Source organism: Terrapene carolina, unplaced genomic scaffold (genome assembly GCF_002925995.2).
Source record: "Terrapene carolina triunguis isolate 2854851 unplaced genomic scaffold, T_m_triunguis-2.0 Scaffold69, whole genome shotgun sequence".
In the NCBI taxonomy this organism is placed as follows: Eukaryota; Metazoa; Chordata; order Testudines; family Emydidae; genus Terrapene; species Terrapene triunguis.
In genome coordinates this window covers 8,776,015-8,796,620 of record NW_020664420.1, presented here as the reverse complement: position 1 = coordinate 8,796,620, position 20,606 = coordinate 8,776,015, and the positions used below count along the sequence as shown (strand labels likewise).

Here is a 20,606-nt window from a genome sequence, read left to right as displayed (position 1 = left end):
TGGAAATACTAGGCTCCTATGCATTGATTTTTTTATTAAGTCCTTTACGAGCCTGTTAACATGTAACCCACATAGCTACATGTTGTCACTGGAAAGAAAAAAAAGTTCAGAGCTACAACTTTTGCTGAGCCCCTATCTCTCCTTGCTCCAAGGTGCAATAAGGAGATCAAACTTCCTGCAGAATGAATAGGTGACCGGGCTACAGCAGTGTGACCTGGGTTTTATTGTTGAACTCTTTTTTGGATTTGATTTGATTTTTATTTACTGGAAAAGGTTTACAGTCTTCATCCTGCAAGTCCTACTCCAGGAAATCTTTCATTCTGGAAGTCCTTGGGCATAAAGATTGCTTACCCTGGTTTTATGCCAGGCTACCTCCATTGGCTTTGATGGAGTTATTCCTGAATTACATTGGTATGATTGAAAAGGAAGATAAAACCTATTGACATCAATGGGAATACAGGCGGGAGTAAGTATACACAGGGAAATACGTTTTGGCAAGATCAGTTGCAGGCGTGGTTCTCTTTGGTGAGTGATGGGAAGTCGCCAGTCCCATCTATGCCTTCTCCGTGCTCTTAAGAGCTTAGGCTCAAATAGGGGTTGGAGATAGGTAGAAAAAGGGTGTGCTTCAGGAGACATGGACTTATCATGCAAATGGGTCGCTAACCTGTGTTTTCCCCTCTTGGGCCATGCAACTGAGTGAGTAGCTTGGCAGTGCAACAGCAGCACTCCTGTGGTGGCTCAGGTTCCCTGCATGTCAAGGGAAACCACTGAAATCTTGCTGATTCTCCTTAAAACAAGACAACCCCCGGTTGTACCTGGTATCTGAAAAGCCTGGGGCAGGGGCAAGAGGGGCAGGGGTGAGGGTTTCAGGCTACACAGTGTGGGATGGGATCTGTGGGCAGGAAGATTATTGTTCTTACCAGAATAAAATCACATGTCCAAAACGGATTTTGAAGGATTTATAGCAAATTACCTGAAAAGACACCACATGGGAGCAGTGTAAGTGCAATATCTGAGGGACGTGGAGAGGGGAGAGAGAGAGGTTGAGGTATGTGGGAGAAACTGAAAGATCTAAGAGAGATGGGGCCAGAGAAGAGAGAACCTGTCTTCAGAATAACTTGGGAGTGTTTTGTTATTGCAGTCCAAGATTAAGTGCTGCCACTTACTCAAGCCAGGTCTACCCTAGGAGTACTTTGCTGGGATAGCAATACCGGCGTATTGTACCAGCAAAATGCTTCTAGTGTGTATGCAGCTTATACCAGCAAAACTGAGCTTTTCCAAGCTTATTCTAGTACCCATCCCCCCGCCCCCAACCCCCAGAAGCAGTCATAGGACACACCTCATCACACCGCTGACCAACATAGCAATGCCAGCAAAAGTTTGTAGTGTAGACCTTGACCCTAAGGGTACGTCTATACTTACCCGCTGGTTCGGCGGCAAGCAATCGATCTTCTGGGATCGATTTATCGCTCTCGTCTAGACGCGATAAATCGATCCCGGAAGTGCTCGCCGTCGACGTGGGAGCCTACCTGCCGCGTGTGGACCCGCGGTAAGTACTTTTAAGTTCAAACTAAGATACTTCGACTTCAGCTACGTTATTCACATCGCTGAAGTTGCGTATCTTAGTTCGAACTGGGGGCTTAGTGTGGACCAGCCCTAAGTCAAGTCTCCTGTCCTTGCATGGGGCTCCTTATAGTGCAAGATATATATATATATATATAGCTCCTGAAGTTGATAAGCATGTCACTTTACAAAGATATGGATCAAATAGTTTGGAGCAAGAGCACTTCATGGAAAGTAGAATAGCTGAACCAATGACACTAGAGAAAACTGAGCGTGTCATTTATACTATTTCTTTGACAGGGTATGAAATAAGAAAATTTGCTATAGCTAAAATAGTTTTTTTTGCTGCATGGGTTTCCCATTCAGATGTAGCAGAATGATACTAATAGGACTTTGGTGTGCGCATCCCCTCTAGCCCTTATTGTTTGTCTGCTCAGCTAGTCAACGGTGTGACATAAAAGCCTATGAAGCAGTGGTTTTCGATTTTTTTTTTCATTTGTGGACCCCTTTGGAAATTTAGACATAGCCTGCAGACCACAGTCGGAAAACCACTGCGATATAGGACAGAACCAAAGTGTATAGTAGGAGCTTATTTTCTGTTGTCTGAAATCCTATCCGATATTTTTTAAAGCCTTTATTAACGGAGTTTTCTCTCTCCTTCTCTCTCACCACCACTGACAGCCCCCTCCACGTTTGTTGTTCTTATCCAAACACAGGGTTCATTCCTGTTTAGGGGGTGGGGGTGGGTAAGATTCCCACCCTTGCTTCCCAGAGTTAAAGTAAAACAAAGAAGAAGATTTCCTGGATCTTTGGGGGTTAGAAAAAGAGAGACAAGTAAAGAAAGTTCTTGAAATTAAAACTTCAAAAATAATTAGGCTGACTGTATACTAAACAACAGCAAAGAGGCCCATTTACTGTAAATATTATGAATGGATTTGGCTGACTCCAGGATCCCCACCCTTCCTCTAAGGCTTTTCTCTGAGTTAAGTTGAAATTCGGCCTTCAGACAGCACAGTACTCTATAATTTGCATGGCTGATGAGGCCCAAAGCCTGGGACAGAGGAAGCTGGAGTCAGCTGGCTCCTTTCTAACCACTGGAGACAGGCAGACAGGCATTTTTGGTGTGTGTGTTTTTCTTCTAGCTCCAAACACACTACTTACAAGGACTGGTGGCTGCTGCTTTGCTGGCTTTTAAAGAAAATTTAACTGGGCATAAAAGAGTTCTTCTCTTCTTGGGTAATTTTTAGCACTAGTAATTGATTAATCATCATCATCAGACAGTAGCAATGACTAGTTGTACATTTATGAATCAAATTTTTTGTTTGGCGGAGTGAGAGAACCCTGCAGATTTCAGTTTCAGTTCTGTTCTTGTCTGTTCTTGTCCCCTACCCCTTCCCTCCCCTCTTTTTAATTTGTATATTTAAAAAGTAGATTAAAAAGCTGGCATTGAGAATGTAGCGCAGTGTTTGACCCATAATGTGCGTGTTCGTTTTTTTTAATCATCCTACATTTTTCAGGCTTTAATTTCCTGTGTTGAAGACACACTTCTGGGGCCCTGTTCAGCTGTTGAAGTCGGTAGCATTCAAAGAGAGCTGGCCCATGTGGTGACACTGTTACAGTTCAGGATGTCTCAGTGTTTCCAGTCTGAGTGTCTGCTGTCTGGGGCCTTTAGATAGAACTCTGAGGAACTCATTGACCTCAGCCCTAGGGCCTCACAGGAACCTTTTTTTTTTTTTTTTTTTTTTTTTTTTTTTTATTTTTTCTCCTTTTTTGTTTGTTTTTTTCTCTGTGTTGTTTTTTTTTTTTTGGGTGGGGGTTTTTTTGTTGATTTTTTTTTTTTTTTTTTTTTTTTTTTTAAAGCAGTGTCCACCCAGCCCCACACTTGAATTAACCCATTGAGTTTTTGGATTTGAATGAAAGCCAAAGATTTAAAGAGGGAAGCTCAGCCCAAACCAGTATGTTTGAGGGTGAAACACTGGGGGACACCACAGAGTTTCAGATACCTTCCACCCGTAATCATATCTCAGAAGTCACGCTGGCGCTGACTGAAACTTGGTTGCGGTTTCACCATAATGTTTGCCAGCCTTGGTGACCATTAGAACAACCTTTGGGCAAGTTTCAGGTTTGCATCTTCTAAACCAGGCAAATTTCACTTAGTTTTGTTGTGGAAGTTTTGCACACCTGATAATAATTAACAAGGGCATGAACCAGGATCGCAGCTCTGATCTGGGAAGTTCGTCTCCAGATCTGCACTTGGTGCCTGACCCCTTACTCCATAATGGGTTGACCCAAAACCTTAATCTGAACATCCTCATTAAACTTTAAAAGTTCAGAGCTGAATCTAGACTTAACAGCTTGGCCCGGCTCTAGAAACTAAACTGTCATAAAAGCTTCACATACTGAGGGCAAAATCCTATAGTCCTTCCTCAAGACAAAACTCTTGATTGAAATCAAATGGGAGTTTTGCATGAGTAGGAATTTCAGGATTAGTGTTTTAATAGAACAAAAGGTTTTTTTACACACTAAAAGATTTTAAGTTAAAAAAAACCCCACATAGTTTGGAAAAAAATATTTCCATTTTATTTTCCCTGAATATGAAAGGGAGCAGAGAGATATTTGTCTGGGCAGATGGGCATCTCGTTAAATAAGAAAAAATTCCTAAGGCTCTTTAGCTTGCAGAGTTACTGTATATGCTGAGTAATAAGAGCTGCCTAATTAGACATAGACACACATTTACGGTCTAGCCTGTCAATCCGCGGATTAAGGACTCCATAAGTACCCATTGACACGATAGACTGTAATGGCTCCTAAAGAGATGTTATGGTCTATCTGTGTCAATAATCCACCGATTAAGGGCTCCCTAAGTACGTGTTGACACGACAGACTGTAGCAGCTCCTTTAGAGTCTATTGTTTAGTGATTCAGTTTCCATGATGCTGCCCCATTGGGGCTGGTGATCACTACAGTTTGGGAGCTTATGTACATATCAAGATTGGGTTGGGTTTATTATTGTCTCTGAAAACCACAGCAACAACAACAACAACAGGAATTTAACACATCATACTCTCCTAAATTAGCCTTTCAGAAATGACCTGTGCCATCAAGAGTTACAGCTGTCTGCACTGCCCTTGGGTATAATGGGGTGTACAACGGATGGGGTAAGAAGCCTTTGAGAGCAAACTCTTCTCTTGGATGTGTGTGTGTGTGGAGCCTCCATTAAAATCATTGGGGGGCACCAATACACCATTCAAAAGGCAGAATTTGGATTCTTTGATTTTGCCATTGCTAGACAAATCAGATGCTTAACCCAACACTGTTAACCTGAAAATCATTTACATGGGAACATTTTGTGCCTCCTGTTTTTACAAGTAGCCCATCCCTCCACCCCCAAAATTACTAGAAAGATCGGAAAGGAACAGAAATGCTCTTTTTTTTACCCAAGGTCACTCGTTACATTAGCCAGCACTGTGTGTATAGGCAGTTTCACTGTTGCATCATTCATGGTTATTTGCACTTTCCGCTGCATGTTACGTCACTGCCATGCACTTCTCTCAGAGCACACTCTTTTCCCCAGATTGTGCAAAAGGCTGTTTACCATTAAGAGCAGCAACAAAATTGAGGCTGAAGAGGCAGCAGGCAGAGAGGGGTGCACAGATAGGTGAGAGAGGTGGGAGATGACCATGTTTGGTGAGGTTGCTCACTGGCCTTGCTGAAAGAACTTACAAATACGGGCAAGAGAGCAGAAAAAACCCTTATAATGGTTTAAAAATCAAACCTTGGGGACATCCTATTTAAAGGTCTCTCTGTGAGAAAGTGGGATATTTTAGACTAGGTTGATTTCAGTGAATTCGAGCAACCCTCCTTTTTACATGAGTGCAACATAGAATGTATTTGGAAGTAAATGCATATGTGAAAGCTGAACATGTATGTGCATGAGAACATGGAGTACTTTCAATAAGATTGACATCGCATTGGGCACTCTTCTTTGGGTGGGGAGAGATCTGTTGGGAACTCATCCTTTTTTATTCTGCCTCCATGGCTGTCTACTGATCTGGTCTGTCTGTCTGGCCAGGAAAAGCTAGTCATGGTGTAGAGTTCATGAATGCCCCTCCAGGGTCCGCCGAAGGGGATTACTTGAGAATGACAAGATGCTTCCAGCCTGGGGAGGAGCAGACTGAGCTTCATCTCAATCTTGGACCCCCTGGGAGGGTAACACATTGTGCTTACACTAGTCCAGCCAATTTTTTTAAACCTCATATTAGTTTTCTGTGTGCTGGAAGGGAGAAAGACAGATATGGGAGGGAGCATTGTTTAATGGAGCCATTCTCAGCATTTTCCATAGCCCATCACCCCATGTTACAACAGAAAGTTTTGGGGGCTGGCTCCCATATAGCCAGAAAGAAAGGCAAGGTGATCACAGCCCCCTGAAACTTGTTTGTGGCTTCCAGGTTAAAGACCCCTGATAGAGTGTCTATAGGTGGGGGCTGGGAGTCGGGACTCCTGGGTTCTAGGCCCAAATTTGCTACTGATTTAAAGTCTGTAGCGGATAAGTTAGGCCTGGTCTACGCTGGGGGTCGATCTAAGATACGCAACTTCAGCTACAAGAATAGTGTAGCTGAAGTCGACGTATCTTAGATCGACTTAGAATTACTTACTTCGCGTCCTCGCAGTGCGGGATCGACGGCTGCGGCTCCCCCGTCGACTTTGCTTCCGCCTCTCGCCGAGCTGGAGTTCAGAAGTCGACGGGAGAGCGATCGGGGATCGATTTATCGCGTCTACACTACACGCGATAAATCGATCCCCGATAGATCGATGGCTACCTGCCGATCCGGCGGGTAGTGTAGACGTACCCTTAGCCTTTCTGTACCTTAAGTACGGGGGTAGTATCAGTGTGTCTGTGATGGCCGGTAAACTCTGCGCCAATGACTCTGATAGAGGCACTGGGAAACTAGCAGCTCTTCCTCATCAACTTTTTATTTATCATTTCAGGGTACATTGTTCAATAAAGTATATTAAATTTGGCACACGTTTCATATAAACTCCAACCACAGTATCATGGAGAAGGGAAGCAATAAAAACACCTGAAGCCTTGAAAATCTAGATGGGCCTCAAGGAAAACTTTAGGGTCACATATAGATTGTTAAAAAACCTAAGAAATCTAAATATTGTTAAAAATAGTTCTATAACTGGAAATATAATAAAGAATTTAATGCAAACAGCATAGTGAAAAGAGCCAGCTAAGGTCATTTTAAAACTTATCACAAACAAATTCATACAGCTAATTTCAGGCAAGAGGTATTATTACAAAAATCTTATAATTTTAAAATAAATTCAGACAATCAAATAGAGGGAGTAGGGAGCTAAGATAGCGTATCCTCTGCAAGACTCACTGTTTTCTGCAGAAGTGAATTGACTAGCGAGAAGTTACCTTTGTCAAAATAATAATTAAAAAATAGGTATTTTCCCACCATCTTTGTGAACTTTTCATGGAAACAAAAATGAAGCCTTAAAATCTAAAGACAGAATTGCCACTCATAGAGAGCATACATTTCCTATTTCATTCGTGTGTATAAGGAAATATATCAACCTTGTGTCCAAACAAAGAGAGGTTACCTCTGTGTTTCCCTGCAAACAAAATATGTTAAGAAAAATAAACTATTGGTTTGTTTGCATTGCCTAGAGTGCCCAGGAGCTTAGCACTGGCAAGTCCTGATTCCTGAACTGAAGAGTTTAAAGTCAAACACAGGCGTGGGGAAGGAAGTAACATTCTCCACATTTTACATACGGGCACTGAGGCACAGAAAGAATAAATGACTTGCCCAAGGTCACACAGGAAGTCTGTGTCAGAGCTGGGAATTGAACTTAACTTTTCTGAATCCAAACCCAGTTACTTAACCACGCACTGTCCTTTTTCTTTGGGTATGTCTGCACAGCCAGCCTCTGAGCCTGGATCAACAGACAAGGGCTTACAGAGCTTGTGCTACTGGGCTTATAATAGTTGTGTGGACAGTGCTTTTCAGTTGCAGCTTGGGCACTAAAGCCTAGGGTGGGGGGGAGTGGGGTGGGCTTCAGACCCTGAGCTGCAGCCTGAGCAGCAATGTCCACACAGCTATTTTTAAGGGTGGAGCACAAGGCCAAGTCTGTTGACTTGGGCTCAGAGGTTCGCTGCCACAGCTGTAGACACACCCTCTCTGGCAAATGTTCTAGCCCTTGTTGAGAGCACAGATGCCATTTTCTTGTTAGGGTACAACAAGATTTAGCTATATATGGGCGGGATTACAATCCCCAGAAATTAAAAAAAAAAAAAAAAAAAAAAGCAAATACTAGTACAGTTTAGTCAAAAAAAAAATTTTCAAAACCCTATTTTTCAACAAAACCCCAACATTTTGAGAAAATTTTAAATGAAAGCTCTTTGTTTTCCTCGGTTTTTAAGGGAGGAAACCCTCCAGATTTCCCCATCAGCTCTAAAAATTAGTGATAACATTTTATGTAAGTCCTCCCCTTTAGAATCCTGGGAAAACCCAACACAAGCATGTTACCGATCTTAGAACGATGTTCTAGTGCCGCACACTATGGGCAGTTGGGGTCACCCCATCAGTGGGTGGGGTCACAGCAATCCAAAATATCTTTAGGCTCCGCTTGCATTTATAGTGAGTGGGAGATCACGCTGTGCAGAGGACACCATTCTGTAGAGAAAAATGGTGTCCTCCATACAGCGTGAATTCACATGTATGTGAACTCACATGTATGATGCATATGTAAAGTCAGGCTGTGTGGAGGATTCATGTTTGGGATTGATGGAAGCAATAAATCAGAAAATGGGGTCATGCAGGCAAAAAGTTTGGGAAACACTATTCTAGTGTTTCATTCTTTCTGTGAAGGTTGGGCATTGTCTTGATTTAAGACTCCCACTTGCATCTTCACACCAACCTCCTTGGTTTCAACAGCTTTTAATTTCTCTTGACTGTCATTCCTGGTTTTCGTCAGATCTTTTGGGTTTCCTCTCTAGATCTAGTATCTTCACAGAAAGTGAGTTGAACTCCCTCTTTCACCAGGAGAGTGAAATTGAACTTTTATAAACCTTGTGTACCACTAAGGGCCATATGCCACAATTTCCATCAGTTAGGGGTCTAAATATCTTTAGGAGCCTAAATACCTTTGTGGGATCTGGGCCTATGAATATTCTCAAGCATAGTGGTGGCTAAAGTGGTGACTAAAGAAGCCATGGATTTGGGTATGTGCAAGAACAGACAACAGGGATTGTGAGGGGGACTACAAGGAGGTAAAAAACCTTGTAAATTTTAGTTCGGTTTTGTGTCCCAGGAGTGGCTGAGCCAATGTATTTGTCTAGAGTTGTCTCCCTCATTCCTTCTGCTTGCATTTAAGGGACATGTTAATAGCAGGGGGGTTGGAAATGAAAGCGCCCCCTCTGAAAGCTCAGAAATAAGCAATGTATAAATCTGTTCTGGTTTAAAGTTGAGGAACATTTGTTAAAACACAAAATCTGTATGGAATGTTATTGAAGTTGCACGGGGGCTAATGACGTGTGTACGGTTTTTAGAAAATACAATATCAGTGTTAGTTGTGGTTAACCAGGAATCGAGAGCTGGACTGGATGTCCTAAGGGTTAGCTTCTATTCTCGACTCTGCCATTGAGATTCACCAGGCAGCCTTAGGTAACGCGCAGAGTCCTACATTTTCAAGAGTGACCACTTGCATTTTAGCTGTGTGTATCTTTTCTTTGGGAGCCTCAGCACAAAATCAGTGGCCACTGTTGAAGCATGTGGCCCTAATTATTCTGTGCCTTGGTTTCCCCATCACTAAAGATGAGACATGCTTGGGGAGATCCTAGGCTGAAAGCTGCTATGTAAAAACTAGTAATAATGATTAATATACATAAAGGTAGGGAGTAACAGAGACTGGACAGAGACTGTGTTTTGTACTCTGTTGCCCTGGATCCTGATTGGGCCCCCTGGGCACTCTGTGATACAGATCATAGTAATCAGTGACAGCAGAAAATTGAAGGGTGCTTAATACCGAAATAATAATGTTGTGCATCCACAGAGTGCTGGGAGCTCCCTTGACATTCAAGAAGGGACTATCCCTGCTCTGAGGAGCTTGCAATCTAGAGCTTTTAACTCCGAACAAGGACCCCAAAGTATATCTCAGCCATTGCATATGGCACCACTCAAATGGAGCTAGTTCTGGCAATCAGCTGATGCACAGAGCACACTGAGGGAAGGGGGAAAGTTCATTGGTTCAATCATGTAACAATATTTGCCAAGTATGTATTAGCTGGAAGGCCTGGTTCTAGAGTCTAACATGCTCACAGGTTGTAGGAAGAGGGGAGTGTCTGGATTTCAGGGCTTTGGGTTGGCCCATCATAGAGCTGGGGCCAGAGTTTCAAATGAACTCAGCTCCCAGCCTACTAAACTTTCTTGTGAAAACTAGCTACTTATTTTGATGCTTCAGTGAAGCTGAGACCTTTGTACACCTGGCCCTTATGGACCATTTGGGAGGTTCCGATTTAAGGTTTTGTCAGGGCCATCTGTAGTGAGACAACATGGTGTAGCAGATAGAACTCTGGACTGTGGGTCACAGCAGATCTGGATTCTGTTTATGCGTGGCCTGGGGCAAATCTGTGCCTCTGTTTCCCCATCTGTAATAATGGAAATAATTATACTTACCCACCTTTGAGATCCTTAGCTGTTAAGTGCGCAGTATTATAGATTGCAGGCACTTTGGGGAAGGGACCATCTCTTCATTATATCTTTGTACAGCACCTTCCACAGTGGGTCCCCTGGCCACTGCCACAATGCACAGAATAAGTGAAGCTTTCTGTGAAAACCTTTAGTGAGCTTCTCCACATAATCTGCCTTTTTTTTTTTCTCTCCCCTTCACACTCCTTTCTTGGCCACACCATCCAAAGGCCAGACCTAAGTTTCTAACAAGAAACACTGTCTTTTAGCAGCAGCCCCAAGAGAGTTTGGGGAAGGGACGAAAAATCAGCCCACAGCTACATACAGCGTAATTGTGAAAGAGCATCTTTGGTGATTTGGTAACTTGCCCAGCAGCAAGGACACATCCTGTTTATCTGAGCACTACCTATATATTCTCATGGCTTCAGGGGTAGACATCCAGTCAACAGCATAGTCCCTCAAACGGAAGACACTTTGACATGTTTATACTGTGTTTTGGCACTAACTCGTTAAAAAAAAAATCCTGATTACCCAAAGCTTGTCCTCGAGGTCTGGTCACCCCATGTCATTGAAAAGCCTAGTGGGATTCATTCATGAACTTCCAGTCTTCTATAAAGGGCCGTTCATTCATAGCCAGGGCCGCTCTTTTTTTATGCGCTGGCAATTAAATAACTCTTTGTAAGTGGCAATGAGCTACTTGTTAAGTGGTCTTCACTAATGCAAGTGCAAACATGAGGTGAAATAGCCCTTTTTTCCCCCTCCTCCTGAAAGGGGTGATTTTTTTATGTTAAAGAAAATAAAAACTTAAAGGAATTTCAGTGAGATTCAGCATGTTCAATGCTTGTTATTCCAAAATCCCCTTAACTGGAGTAAAACAAAAATTGTGAACTCCACGTATCTGACAAGTTACAGTTTGGGGTTTGGTTTTTTTACAATATGGCTTTCCTTTCCTGACTCTTAAAAAAAACAGTTAGTTAAATATCTTTTTTTTAAAAGTATACACATACAAAAAAATAATAATTAAAAAAACCCATGTGCTCAGAAATGTGTAGGAGGCTGGATTCTCACCTCTGTTACACCAATATAAATCTGGAGTGAAATCCATGGGACCTAATTCTGATCTAACATGGTTTTACAACAGAATCCGTTTCAGTGATCAGAATCTGGTCTTCAACCAAGTTACTTTCAGATTTGCACAAGTTCCATGAACTGTTCTGTGATTAACCTAATCTACTGTCTTTACTCAGGCAAAATTCCTGCAGCCTGGGTAGGGATGGTAGAGTCTGGCCCTTAAGGCAACACCACAAGGCATTGTTGTAAAAAGAAGAGCAGGATCTAGGAAGTCTGTGGAAAGAGAACTCTACATCCTGTCTGTGCCGTGAGATTTCGCTTTAAGGCCCGTGCAGAGGAGAGGGGAGGGAGAGAGAGACACACACAGCCTGCAATTTATCTGGGCTAAGCAATTAACATAATCTGAAAACTTCTTTCACTGACGTCTGTCTGAAAATTGCTGGGTGGACTGGCGGGCTGGGAAGATGAAAGGGAAGAATGCAGTCTGAGGGATTTTCTTTCACGCAATAGGGTGTAAGGGCCTTCTACCCAGATACGTTTCCTGGTTCTTTTTACTCCTCCCGCGCAATTTCCTCTCTCTCTTCCCTCCCCCCCGTCCCCCGTTTAATTTTTCCTTCATGGGGAGAGACTGCTTTTCCTGTCTCTTCACACAGGACAGTAGTGGAGTGTGACTTTCACAGACTCATTCCCCCCAGAAATGCGGTAGTACTACGCTGAGGTAGTTGCAGAAGGTTAGGGTAAAGGTAATTTGATACCCGGCTCAGTTCTTCCCAACCCCACTACGACCTCCTCTTCCCCCGCCCCTTCTCTCACTCAGCTTTTTTTCCTCTGCTTGCTGCTTATTTGGTGCCAGGTTTCAGTGGATTGAGTTAGATGAAACAAAGTATTGTGAGGCACCAAAGGGGGAGGTTGAAAGACCCATCGGGGCACACCTAAAAGTAGGCAGAATGAAGCCTGTAGACTCGCAAGGCTGTTTCCCTTTTACATAGCCCCATAAGTGCATTGCACCAACAGTTCCAGCCCTCCGCCCCCCAATCATGTTTTTAGTGAGTAGGTTAACAACAACTTACCCTTCTAGTTTCCAAACATGTGCAGTTGGGCCCATTTTTAGTAGCTGCTTCCAGCAACTGGAGAAATATTTTCCTCGCTGGCATAGAAGTGAGGAAATTAAAAGTGTGTGGCTGGATTTATTTTTTAAAAGCACAGTACTGTACTCTAAACAGACTCCAAAGACTTAAAAATGCCTGTGTTGGGGAAACAGGCATATTAATAGTCAGTAAAAAGCAGAGAAAATACAGCAACTGGACTGGCTAATTTAGCCACTCTACTCTCCTTCTGTCATTCTTTCTTCAGGATTTTATTGTGCTATATTAAGGCGCTTGTTTGTTCGGAAGAACTATCAGGCATTGTATCACTAGCAGTGGAATGGGTTTAGGGGATGTTGTAGTTTTAAGAGAATAAATAAGGAAATGTTATTTATTCCTCATAACAGAAGAACTAGTGGTCACCAAACTAAATTAATAGGCAGCGGATTTAAAACAAACAAAAAGAAGTATTTCGTCACACAATGCACAATCAACCTGTGGAACTCTTTGCCAGAGGATGTTGTGAAGTCCAAGACTGTAACAGAGTTCAAACAATAACTTGATGAATTCATGGAGGATAGGTCTATCAATGGCTATTCCAACCTGGCATTGGCCACTGTTGGAAGACAGGATACTGAGCTAGATGGAACTTCGGTCTGACCCAGTATGGCCATTCTTATGTTGTATGTAAGAGATCTTTACGTGTGTGTGTAGATTTATTTTGGGAAAGTAATATTATTTTCTAGATTTCAGCTCTGAACTTGCTTTTTGTTTGTTTGTTTTTTGTTTAAATAAAATATTAGAGATTAATAGGTTCCAGGTCTTAACATATCTATAAAAGCTGGAAAGATATTAGTGAAGCAGCACAGAGCTGATGGACCTAGCTAGTGCTGTTATGAGAGTCATAAGATACCCCCCATTTCCCCTTCCTTTTCTGTCCTTTCATCCCATCTCAATCCCAGTAGCAGCAACTGTGGCTTAGCTGCTAGCAGGAGGGATAGATTGAAAGAGGAGGGAAGGTCTAAAAGAACTGACTTTTTTTTTCCTTTTCTTTTTTTTCTTTTTTGTTAACAAATGCAAGACTTCCGGTCTCCACCCTGCCACCACAAACCACAGTCTAACTGCAGTTCAGTCAGATTTATAGTTCATCTGACGTCTGAATCGTAGCATTTATTACCAGGGTTCCAGCTATAGGCGTAAATAGGCTCTGTAAATTATAGCAGATGATCTGTTGTGCCCTCCATTCCTGTTGAGCAATGTTTAACTTGCCTTTTATGGCTCCCCTTTTGGGGGGAAAAATTATATATCAACAAAGCTTGTCTAGGCTTAAAGCCTTTGAAAGCAAAGTGATCTATGGAGTGTGTGAGGCTGTGGGTACCTTAGCCCTCATCCTGGTTTACCCACACTTCACATAGAAAAAAAATCTCTGCGGCTGATTAGCAGCTCCAGTATTATGTTATCCACATTGATTTACTGTTGCTTAAATTGATTCGCTGCAATGAGGGTTTGAGGGTGGGGAAGAAATCAGTTACTGTAGGTGCGCAGCAGTTTTCATCTCCCAGAGCATTTCACGGGGTATGTCTTCACTGCAGAGTTAACTCAGGTGATAGGCAGTGTGAGCTGAGTACTCAGGTTAGCCTGGCCTAGATGCCTGCAGGGTCATCCCCGAGTTACCGTGTCTTCACTGGTGCTGCACTCACCCGCATGTCTCGCTAGGACATCTGGGGGCACATCCTATGCTTCTCTGTGCTGCAGTAAATCGAGCAGCTCTGTGATTCTTTCCCAGTGAATTGTGGGAAGGCATTGGAGGACTATCAGCACATGAGTGGTTTTAACCTGTGTCCTCACTGCAAAGTGGGTGAGTTATCAGCCCAAGTGAAAGTAAGGTATCACTGCACTCGGGTGAGAGATTTTTGTGTGTGTGGCTGGAGCAGGGGGGATTAGGGGCAGCACCTTAGTAAGAGTCTGGGATAGCTGCAGTGAAGACAGACCCATGGACATCAGCTAACTACTGCCTACAACACCCCTGCAAGGTGGAATATTTCACCCTCGTTTTAGAGCTGAGGAAACTGAGGCAGAAAAGACCAGCTACTAGCAAGGCTGCAGAGGACATGGGAATTGGAGCACAGATTATAATGGCAAGAGTTAATTGGCGCCCACCCCTGTATTTAAACCACTAAGTCAGGCCTCTCTTTCCATGGGCCTGTCTACACACAAAAATTATGGCACTTTAAACTATATCAGCATAGTTGAAGAGATACAGTCCACTCATGTAGATGCAGTAACACTGATATAAAGGGACTTATACCAATGTAGTTTATTCCTGTTCAGGAAGTGGAATAAGCTATATCAGTGTAAGGAACCTTCATACTGGTATAACTGAAATATCCAATTTCTACTGTTATAACTGTTTCAGTAAAAAATTGCACCCAAAATGGTCATATTAGTACAACTCTGGGTGTAGATCTCTCTCTTAATCTCTCTTTATGGTTAAAAGGCCAGTTTTTCATCTGCACAAAGTGCCTAAATTCATTTGAAAATCTGCCCCAAAGAGACTGAGAGTAGAGCTGGGAGTCAGGTTCTGTTCCTGGCTTTCCCAAAAGCTCACTGTATGACTTTGGCAAAATCATTTAGGATAAAATTTTCAAAAGCACCTGAGTGACTTAGGAGCCTAGTAGTCCTATGACATAGGATCCTAAGGCAAAATCCTCAAAGGTATTTAGGTGCCTCACTTCCCTGGTGCCCTCTGAGAGTATGGGCCTACATGCTTTTGACAATGGGACTTAGGCTCCGGGTCTTGGCTATGGATAATGATAATAATCACAGGTCATTGAAATGCATTGTCAGAGCTATGGGAAGAGGGTAATCTGTAAGTGCTCAGGATTTATAAGGTTATTTATCTCTGTTGTAATAAATCTCTCTCTTTTTCCCCCCCCTCTCTCTATAGATTCCCAAGTTCTTCAGGGGCCGGGGGATCGGTCACACTGGTGCGTGGTGGCATACTGGGAAGAAAAAACGCGTGTGGGCCGGCTGTATTCTGTCCAAGAGCCCTCCCTGGATATCTTCTATGATCTACCTCAGGGGAACGGCTTCTGCCTCGGACAGCTCAATTCAGACAACAAAAGCCAGCTGGTGCAGAAAGTCCGCAGCAAAATTGGCTATGGCATCCAGCTGACTAAGGAAGTGGACGGCGTGTGGGTATACAACCGCAGTAGTTACCCTATCTTTATCAAGTCGGCCACACTGGACAACCCCGACTCCAGGACGTTGCTGGTTCACAAAGTTTTCCCAGGATTTTCCATCAAGGCTTTTGACTATGAGAAGGCATACAGCTTACAGAGGCCTAACGACCATGAGTTCATGCAGCAGCCATGGACCGGATTTACTGTTCAGATCAGCTTTGTGAAAGGCTGGGGCCAGTGCTACACAAGACAGTTTATCAGCAGTTGCCCATGCTGGTTGGAGGTTATTTTTAATAACCGATGACTTGAGACAGAGTGGACTCATGACATTATAACTACTTTGCTGCTAATATTTCCTTCTGAGTGCTTGCTTTTCATGCAAACTTTTTTGTTTGTTTGTTTGTTTTTGTGTTTTGTGTTTTTTCCCCCCCTCCCCTGTTTTGAGAAATAGCTTATGGAAAGATTTTTGCCTTGGTATTTTGATAAATATATATTTTTTTTAATGTGTGAATGACCAATAACTCAGAAGGGGGAGGAGAAGGTGTGGGAGGGGATTACATAAAATAATCATTTAATGCCTCTGAAATTATTACCCCAAGCGATTGGTGGAATTCAGTCACACGCTGTTTGTTACAGCTCCCTCATAAAAAGGGTTTATACATATGTTTTTGACACACCAGAGGTCTTCTGCTGCCAGACGTCTCGTCGTCCCCCTGGTCCTGCTGAGTGCGCACACACACTGGGCTGTCTTGCTGCAGCTTCTGCCTAGAGCCGTGGCACATTCCCGCTGCTACTTGTTGAAGCTCAGCACCTTCACTCCTGTGATGGTAAGCCAAGTTCCCCCTCAGTGGCGACCACCCTGCATTGTCCCTGACAGAACAAATGTATGTGCCGGTGCACCCAGGAGGCATCAGGAGCCAACGCAGCAAAGTGAAACCGTATCGTTCAGTTCTTTGCTCCTTTTTTTCCCCCCTTCTTCTTCTTCTTTCACGTATGCTTGTTGCTTTATTTAAAGATCACGTCTTGTCACTGTTATGCCAACAGTCCATGGTGGCAGCATGGGTTTTGGAAGACGCATGCCCACACTTTGAGTGCTTTTATTGTTTTATTGATACTATGAGGAAAAAAAACATGCATGGCCCATGCTTTTCAATTTGAGCTGAGATGCAACCTTGGTGAGAAAACATAAGCCTACAAAAGGAAAGCAAACAAACAACAAAAAAATGCGGGGGGTGGGGAATGTATTCATGATCTTTGGTCCATCGTAACCTGCCGTGATCAGGTTAGAGCGGTACCCGTCGTATCCAGAAATGCAGTCGCTCTTTCATTTCTTCTTGAATTCATACGCTAGTATGATACTTTTACACTGTTCTTAGCTCAATGAGCATGTTTAGACCTTAACATAAGCTATTTTTCTAAATATAAAGGTTTAAATGAACAAGAGAAGCATTCTCATTGGAACTTTAGCATTGTAGTGCTTTGGAAATAAAACAAAAGAAAATGAAAAAAAAAAAAAGGACTCCTTCAAAAAAAACCCTTGAGATTTATTAAAGAAAAAATGTATTTTATGTTATATATAAATATATTATTACTTGTAAATATAAAGACTTTTATAAGCATCATTATTTATGTATTGTGCAATGTGTATAAACGAGAAAAATAAGAAAGATGCACTTTGCTTTAATATAAATGCAAATAACAAATGCCAAATTAAAAAAAAAAACAAAAAACACGAGATTGGTGTTTTTTTCTATGGGTGTTATCATCCAGATGAATGTTTTTTCTAAAGGAGTTTATGTTCCATTAAAAAATAAAAATGTACACTTGAGCTGACATTGTGCAGAGTGACTCTTTTATGGGTGGGGGTGGGGTAGATGGGGGGGAAAAAAGCCTACCTGGAGCTGGGTCTAAGTACCCAACTATGGGATCTAGCAGACATTACTATTTAACTAAGGGGGGAATGACTCTCACAATATGGGCGCTGCTCAAGGAGTCAGGTTTCGGAGGGAGTGTTGGCAGGTTGGGGACTCAGGAGATGGGACATCAATTCCTGGCTCATCTGAAAACTTTGTGTGTGATTTTGGACAAGTCACTTCATCTGATCTTCAGTGTTGCCAGCAACATGCTGGATTTCTTCCAATGCTGGCCTCAGCTGCCGCTGGTTAGTGCTGCTACTACCCCACTCTGCTTCCCAGTGAGTGGGAGCAGAATCTGGACAGAATGGGAGGCAGAGCACATGACCAGGCTGGGGAGAAGAGGGGGAATAGGGCAAAGATAGGGGACAACTGGCTACACCCCCAAGCCCATCCACCCAGCCCAGACACTTGGAGATCAGGAACTTTGCCTCTTTCCCACCTCAGTGGGCATATGAGCCCTCTGCCAATTACTGTAGTTTCTGAGCACCTCATGCTCTTTCATGTATTTATCCTCAAAACACTAGTGTGAGGTAGAAGGTGCTGTCATTCCCCAGTTTACAGAGGGGAACCTGAGACCCAGAGAGGCTCGGGGACGTGCCCTCGGTCACCCAGGAAGGCTATAGAAGAGCAAGGGTCTTGAATCTGGTCTCCCAAGTTCTCAGTGCCCTAAGCACTGTACCATGCGCTTCTCGTAGTGGTCACAACTTGGCAACGTGTCAGCCATTACGGGGAGAAAAAACATGCTCCATCCGCCCTCCATTGCATTGTGCAATTCCCACTGAAAAGCAGGCGGACCGGTATGCTCTATGATTAGCCAGTTAACTAAGGAGCAAAGGGATACCTCTTGGAGCGTGGCGTTACGGTGGGTGTCAGAGTGCCTCGTACTGCAAGTACATAAGGCTAGTGTTCAGTAACTAACTTATTGGATCCAGGCCCTAGGTTTTAGCAGTGAGACTAGCTATAAGCTTTACAACAGGAGTGCAGGGAAGACGTTGGGGGGGGGGGGGGAGAGATTACAAACTTTTACATGTGTATCCAAAAGTGGAGACCAAAAAATTCCAGGGCCAAGTGTTTAGTAAATACACCTTTTATCATAAAGTCTTGCACGCTGGCTAGCTGTGGTACTATGAAAATGCATCCATCCCCCTCTGGGCTGGAGGGCAGTCACCAGCTAGCACAGAGAACCCTGGGCTGTGAAGGGGATGGGAAATTTTAGTCAAAGACACTGGCATGATGGCTACTGTCGTGGACAGTGTTCTGTCATTTTAAGGGTCATGCTAAGCAGGCAGGCCGTTCCATTTTTAAGGGCTCTGCTGAGAGAGCCACACACAACAGTTCGCATAGTAACTCAGCCTTAGTACCTCCGGGAAGAAGGGCTGAGTCACATTTGACTGCGACGTGGCAGGGCAGTGAGGCTGATAAAACTGAGGCAAACCTTGGGATACTGGCCAGTTTCCGGTGGATGGCAGCTGGATGCCTCATGTTCTAAGAACTTGGGAAGCAGGTGAACCATGTCTGGCCACCAGGATGGGTTTAGGGCCAATGGGAAACACGTTGTGACACTTGGCTGGAGGGTGACTCACCCTGGCCCATCTCCCTACTGCTAGAAACCATCCCTGCTACCCTTAGCTATACACTGTCCAATCTCTTTCTGCCAGTTCCCATCTCAGCCCGTGGCTCAGCGGGCATTCAGGTTAATGGAATGGGAGTGGGCCTGGACAGAATTGCCAGCAGCAATGGGGTATTGGGTCAGGCATTAGGGCACTTTCAGGCTTCAGCAGGAGGACAGGCGTATTGAGAGGGTATTGAATCATTGTGGATGGGGGGGTTATGTCACTTGGGTGTGTAAAGAGAAGGGAGGACAAGCTGGGGGGTAAATTGAAGGCACAGTATGGATTGTGCTGCTAAAGGTAGCAGGGCAGCTTTCAGGGAAGGCAATGCATGGAGCTAGGAAAGAAAATTATGGTGGGGTTGTCACATTTCAGGGCTCTGGGAAAATCCTGTTCCATGTTAGGGCAATTTCTGATTAACAGCATGTACCATGTTTGGCTGCTGAGCTGATCCTGTCTGGCAGCGGCTTGGTTACAGCTGCGAGGGCCAATCACTGCTTTCTTTGAAAGGGAATTTGGCACCAACAAGCATTTGAAGCTCAACATTAGTCCTGGTGAAAAGCGGCAGAATCCTGATGCCTGAAGTCCAGACAGGTACAACATGAGACTTAGCGGTGCAGGCTTCCTTCTAGCCACCATCCCTGGGTGAGGAGATATTCAGTCTCTAGGCCCTCTCAGTTCCCAGCCTTTTCAATGACTCAGCCCTGGAAAAGGGATGCCAGTTGTGATAGTGTTTTTGGTGACATAGTTTATAAATGCCTAGACTAGGAGAAGCTCTTTAAGCCAGGGACTGTGTTGTCCTATATGTTTGAACAGCATCCCGCATGATGGGGATCTGATCATGACTGAACCCTCTGGGAAATACAAATCAAATATGTATTTCACTAGGAACTGACTGTGACCTCACTTGGGCGCATTTCACCCTGGCCACCAGACAGTCATCAAAATAACTGTCTGTCAGGTGCTAGGTTTGAACTGGAGACCAAAAGATAAAAGGCACAGTATCCCATTACCAGCCCCCAGCCTTTCCTCGTTAAACAGGGTGTCGGTGTCAAAGTTAGTGATTCTTTAAATGCTATTGTTGTTATTCAGCCTTGCTTGATATGCTCTTAAGTGACGGCTAAGGGCTTGTCTACACTACCGCGCAGGGTTGATCTAAGATACGCAACTTCAGCTATGTGAATAGCATAGCTGAAGTCGATGTACTTAGATCTACTTACCGCGGTGTCTTCACTGCGGTAAGTCAACAGCTAACACTCTCCCATCGACTCCACTTGCGCTCTTCGTTCTGGTGGAGTACCGGAGTCGACGGGAGAGAGCTCAGCAGTCGATATATCGCGTCTATACTAGCTGTGATAAATCGTCCCCCGCTGGATTGATCACTGCCCGCCGATCCGGCCGGTAGTGTAGACAAGCCCTTAGAGGTCAAATGTTGTAGAAACTTCATTGAGACCATAATTCAGTTTGTTTTCTTAGTATTC

At 43.7% G+C, this 20,606-nt stretch overlaps 1 protein-coding gene across 4 annotated transcripts in view; it reads left to right on the top strand.

Moving 5' to 3' along the window:
* SMAD7 (SMAD family member 7) overlaps nt 1-17,157 on the top strand; it is a 40,020-nt gene extending 22,863 nt beyond the window's left edge. For all 4 annotated transcript variants that reach the window (XM_024196387.3, XM_024196386.3, XM_024196389.2 and 1 more), the window contains exon 4: nt 15,365-17,157. In XM_024196387.3, coding sequence (XP_024052155.1) covers nt 15,365-15,903 — 539 coding nt within the window. In that variant the 3' untranslated portion in view covers nt 15,904-17,157. The remainder of the gene's footprint in view (nt 1-15,364) is intronic.
* The last annotated feature ends 3,449 nt before the right edge of the window (nt 17,158-20,606 follow it).